Source organism: Microcebus murinus, chromosome 4 (assembly GCF_040939455.1).
Source record: "Microcebus murinus isolate Inina chromosome 4, M.murinus_Inina_mat1.0, whole genome shotgun sequence".
Lineage (NCBI taxonomy): Eukaryota > Metazoa > Chordata > Mammalia > Primates > Cheirogaleidae > Microcebus > Microcebus murinus.
The window spans coordinates 86,237,949-86,243,948 of record NC_134107.1 but is presented as its reverse complement, the minus strand read 5'-3'; the positions used below and the strand labels follow the sequence as shown (position 1 = coordinate 86,243,948).

Below are 6,000 nucleotides of genomic sequence, written 5' to 3'. Positions count from 1 at the left end.
CTCACTCATACACCACCAGGAAAGCATTAGAAAAGGGTTTAAAGGATGCTAAATATCAACAAAAAACAGTCACAGAACCATTAGGACCACCAAAGTTTTGGGCTTCTGCTTGCCTACTGCTGATGGTTCTATGCCAGAAGAAGGGTAGCTTTACACCTTACACGCTGGCATGCTCCTGAAGGTGACCTGAAAAGTGGTGCATTCCACCAAGCACTGGGCCCTACTGTTTAAGTACTAAATGTTACTTTTCTTCCCTTTAATGTTGGTTCCTTTCCAATTTCTTCATTGAAAAATGATCCTAAAAGCAAAGAACAGTGACTACATACTTCTGGGCAGGAAAATGTTTTTGAAGACCCTCACCTTTTTATTTAAAATGCAGGCAAGTTTGCATTCTTACTATACCTGTATTGCTTTTATTATAAAAAGTTCTTTCTAAAAATTTAGGTAAAATGGATGCTTCTAGGTGCTCAATTGCTATCTTGTGATGAGTAGCTGCTAACACACCATTGCATAACCCTAAGTATGTATACTATCCTTTGAGAAGCTTGGGCTTAAGTGAGCTCAATTATTCTGACACTCTTTCTACTTCTAAGCAACACCCAAAGAGATTCCATCCTAATGTTTCAATCTTAATATAAAGTACAAGCACAAAACACTATGTATTAATTATGGGTGCATAGCCAAATACTATTAATATACGTGGCATTGTTTCATGGAATCAGCACAAGCTACATGTAAAAGGCACCCATCCCTGTTCCAGGATTGCTGGTTATTAAACATTTATCAGCACACAACTTAGTATGTGTTCAGTACACTACTTAATATAGTGGTAGAGTTCAGGCTCTGGATCTAGGTCTCTAAGTTTATATAACCAGCTCCACTATTCAATGGATATATAATCTTTAGTTAAGTTGCTCAATATCTCAGTACCTTATTTTCCCCATCAGTAAAATGGGTATAATGGCATCTACTCCATAAGGTTATGAGGATTAAGTAGCCTGATACATGTGAAGCACTTAGGATGGAAGATAATTATTCTAAATACCATAAGATATTTAAAGCAGTCACTGATGTTAACTTATAAACTTGGAGATATATTCAAAGATCTTTGCTAATTCCCAATTTACAAATACTATGATGGCATATTTATTTTCTCCATAAAAATGAAATCCATCATTAGCTCTCTTCATATCCTCTTCAATTTGTTAAGAGTACTAATACTTGGAATTGTTTTCAGGAATATTTTTCATAAAAGATGTATGTGCACACGTGTATATATAAACCTATTTGGTTAAGTGAAGATGTGAATAATTCAAATAGTGAGGGGGTGTTTAGTTACTTAAACCTAATTGGTTTCTGAGATTCAGATACTGAGTAGGTAGGTAAGAATTCTGACAGAGAAAAATTTAACTGAAATTTTATCCAAATCTATTCAATTTCTGAGTGTGAATAGCAAGGGATATACACATGGATCCATTTTTTAAATCAATACATGAGAATTCCTATGTAGAAAACTTACATAAATAGAGCCATACACTACGCAGTATGGCATAATGCAAGGAACGGTTTTGGACCCAGCAAACATGAAGTAGCGCTTGTGGTTCAGCCTAGCACAGGACTCAGCAACTGGTGGCACCAAATACTTGAAAAAAGCAGATATGAATATAGAGTTAACAGGGTGGTTCCTATATCACTCTGTACAAAGGGCATGTCCCTTTCTCTTATAAAGTCTCAAAACATGTATCTCCCATGCCCTTTGTTCTCAGAAAGCTACTAGGGTATATACTGCACAAAAACGAAGACATAAATCTAAGAAAAGATGAGATACAGGAAATGGGGGAAACAGGGAATCCAACACAGGGGAGAGGCAAGCAATCCCCAGAATGATGGCAAAGGAGATTCCAGGGTGAAAGCTGTGTACAAGCCATAGAAGGCAAAAGGCCAGAATGGACAAAGCAGATTGCTCCAGGAGTGATTTCTTCAAGAAGATGAATGAAGCTGGATAGAATAACTGATATGTCTGAATAAAAAGATATTCATACATATGGTAGAGATATATGCAAAGTCAATTATTAACTCAAGAAAATAAAAACGTAGTACAGGGTAAGGATAATATATCACTGAGTTGTGAAAAGCAGTTACATAATCTTAATAATGTACACATATTCTTCATGTAATCAAAGCCAATAATGTAAATATTGAATTGCAATATAATTATGTTGGGAGGAGAAAATGGGATAAAAGGGGAATGTGTAATGCTAAGAAGCAGAAGAGGGAAACTTTATAATTAGAAGCAAAAAGACAATGCCTAAAACTTTAAAAATTAAGTAAACACAATACAAGTATGTTATTTGGAGATGTGGTAATAAATAACAAAAAATATCAGCTAAACGAGTTGGAAGTGCTTGCTCTGGGAATAGGAAATGGAGGAAGTCAAAGTAGTGATATTTTTCCTTAGAAGAAAGACAATCTCATAGATCTACTTGACTTTTTAAACTGTGTGCATGTGTAACTTTGATAAAAAATAGAAAAACAAAAAACTAGAAACCACAAAATCTAGCAGTATCAGGCTCATAAAATTCCATAATAAATGCTAATTTTTTATTATTGTAATGACAAGTGTTTTTTCATATCACCATTACATTCATGCTAGGGATAACAATACTTCCTCTATCATAAATGCTACTTGATCTTTTTAAAACATATTATTTACTATGTTTAGAATAACTTGGCATGCTTAATAAAATTAAAAAATTATAAAACATTCCAGTTTTTTTACTAAAGGACCTAATTTTATACAATTTACACACAACTTTTAATGTTAGTAATATTAATAGAAACAATGAAATTATTTTACTTCTTGATACTTAACAAGACTTTAAACTCCCCAAAACATGCACTACAACCATATAATAGATTCTGTCATCAATATGATGGTCTTGGCATCTTATATATTATGTTCCCACTTTAAGTCCTACTTATTAAAATAAAAACAGGTAAAGATGATGAACAGGCAGTTCATAAAAAAGGAACACAACCAACCAATAACACTGATGGGATATATCCAACTCATGTAATGAAATACATATTTTTTAAATGACATACCATTTTCAGTTATACTGGCAAAGATTAAATTTAAAAAAAAAGATAATACCTACAATTGACCAGAGAATATGTAGGTAGGAGGGTGGTCACACATATAGTACTAACTGAAAGGGTAAATTGTACAGAATTTGTGGAGAGCAATATGGTAATACTCATCAAAATTCTAAAAATGTTTAAGCCCTGTGAACCAGTTCATTCCACTTCTGGAAACTTAAGGACATAAGTAAGCAAGTACCTCAAAATGTACAAGGACATTCACTGAAACACTGCTTAATTAACTGCAATCAAAATATCTTAAAAGAAAAAAAATGAGTAAATTGTGGCACACCTTTCTTATGGCAGGCAGTGGGCTCCACCTCAATTCCATTCTCCCAAGCCCACCTTAGCTTCTTCATTTTCAACAGTCTCCTCCTAAGAGAGGGTAAAAATGTCAGATGTTGCCTTTCTCTATGACCTGATTTGAGTCAATGAAAACTGAGGGGAAAATATTCTGGGGGCTTTTGGGAAGAGTCTTCCTAACTGATAAAACAAATAAAAGAAGAAATGGCCTTTCCTGCCTTTTAGCAATTTTACAAAGATATAAAACTGGAAGTTACAGCAGCAGCTCTTGTAATGGAGAGGGGGATAAGCCTAAGGCAAATAAACTGAGGCCAAGGCGAAAAGAAAAAAAAAGTGTCTTTAATGACACCTCTGAACCATGTATTATGTAAGGTAACAAATGTCCAAGGTTACTTAGGCCAATTATATCTGACATTGTTACCTCTGGTCATAAGCACTCTCCTTATATTAGCTATATAACAAGAGTACTTTAGAATCACTAAAAGTTTTATCAAAGAGGTTTATTTATGAACAGTAGATGTATAGTTAAAAAAAAATTATAGGCTGGCCATGGGAGCTCAAGCCTGTAATCCCAGCACTTCGGGAGGCCAACCTGGCAGAATCACTTGAGCCCAGGAGATCTAGACCAGCCTGAGCAACATTGTTAGAACCCATCTCTAAGAATAAAAAAAAATTAACCAGGCATGGTAGCACATGCCTGTAGCCCCAGCTACTCAGGAGGCTGAGATGGGAGGATTGCTTGAGCCAGGAGTTCAAGGTTGCAGTGAGCTGGAATAGTGCCACTGCACTCCAACCTGGATGACAGAGCAAGACTCAGCCTCTAAAAACAAACAAACAAAAATAAGCCCTTCTAAAACAGTATGTTCTCATTAAAAAAAAAAAAAAATCAAATGTTATTATGAATTCATTTGTCAAAAAAATATCTGGAAAGATATTCAGGTTTTAAGAGTAGTTCTCCATAAGACAGGATTTAAATACTTCCTTTTTGCATATCTTCAGTCTCTCTTTTTTTCTACAGTGAGCATGTATCACTTTAAGATTGATTCTGCCATCCTTTCTATTTCTACCAATTTAATGCAATTTTGGAGAGAAGAGGTAAACATGTATTCTAGTGAGCTATCTTGAACTAGAAGTCTCCTTTTTTAATAGCAAAAGTTTTCATTTTTTAAAAAAATTTCTATGAAATAAAGTTTGATACTATCAAGCGTTTATTTTTCAGTGAATATGGAAGATTACAAAGAGTTTTCATTTCCCTCTGTTATTCAGGAAATCATGACTTTGTACCATTTCGTATTAGAATTTCTTCTGTGAAGCAAAAGCAGTCCCAAAAGGAAGGATCTTCAGGTGTCATGGGAACAGCAGATGCTATTAAATCATTAAAGGTGAGAATAGTAAATTTCCTCTGGGATGGTTTAGAATCATCTTGAGATGGAACCTGAAAGGGAAAAAAACAGATTACCTCACTGTTATATGCATGTTAATCTTATGATCAATTTCGTAACTATGAAAATAACAAGACCAAATTACATTTCAGTAGTATTAAATTACAACATAGAATTTCTAGAATATTGATTTTATTCCTGTATTAGTGTTGCCAAAAATATGAAATAGAAAACCTGGTTCTTGAACTTTTTGATATAATAATAACCTGTGGTATCTGTTTAAAATATAGATTTACTGAGCCCATATCCAAAAAGTCTGGTTCAGTACATATGAGCTAAAAGGGATCCCCAAATCTGTAATAAGCAGGTGGGTTATTTTGACAAAGTTGGGCCACAGCAAACTTTTGAGAAATATTACTCTAGAGGGTGGATCAGATAAAACTGCCGTAATTACTCAGAGATGAGTACTTCTCTAGGAAATTATTCAATATTAAATTTAAACTGTATTTTATACACTATGAGTTACATCCCTCAATCACAACTGACTCAGTAAAGACCTTCTTTAATATTCTACACATTCTTGTATAAATAGTGCTTGGGTTTTATATCATGCTTTAATAAGGTCCAGCACTTATTTTATACAATTTGCCTCACAGCTATACTGTGATACGGTTGTTATCTCATTGTTATAGATAGGTATTTGGGACTCAGGAAGATCAAACAATTTGTTCAAGTGCACAACAGGTTAAATGGTAGACCTGGGCCTATAATCCAGATCTTCTGAATTGTACTCTAGTCTTTCTACTATGCCGCCACTGACTAAATAGGCTCTATCAAAAGTACTGAATGTGTCACAAATGTGTCACAAATTCTAATGCTCTACAGAAATATAAAGTATTTGCCGAGAGTGTATAGCTGAGACTTGAGGACAAGAGGACAGGTATCTGGGTCAGAATGTCTTTCACATAACAGGTGTCAACTGTGACATGCCATCCTTTTTTAAGGAAGACAATCTATGAAGAATTTTAATCCTTAGACTATCTATCAAAGGCATGGTGCCACAATATGACACAAAGTCTCTCATATGTTTAACATATAACTTATGTTATATAACTTATATAACTTATGTTATATGTTATAAGAGAGACCTTGTGTCATATTGTTATATGTTAAA

The 6,000-nt window shown here is 34.2% G+C and overlaps 1 protein-coding gene across 3 annotated transcripts in view; it reads right to left on the bottom strand.

The window, feature by feature from the left end:
• Positions 1-519: 519 nt before the first annotated feature.
• AASDHPPT (aminoadipate-semialdehyde dehydrogenase-phosphopantetheinyl transferase) overlaps positions 520-6,000 on the bottom strand; it is a 31,693-nt gene continuing 26,212 nt past the window's right edge. The window contains exons 6-8 of one of the 3 annotated variants that reach the window (XR_012918996.1): positions 4,729-4,879; positions 3,434-3,516; positions 520-1,642 (exon numbers count right to left, since the gene is read on the bottom strand). Coding sequence is in view for 2 of the 3 variants with exons in the window: in XM_076002476.1 (XP_075858591.1) it covers positions 3,503-3,516; positions 4,729-4,879 (165 nt within the window). In the remaining variant the exon portion in view is untranslated. Of the gene's footprint in view, positions 1,643-2,579; positions 4,880-6,000 lie in introns of those variants that run through there. The other 2 variants (XM_076002476.1, XM_012748754.2) reach the window with 2 other exon arrangements.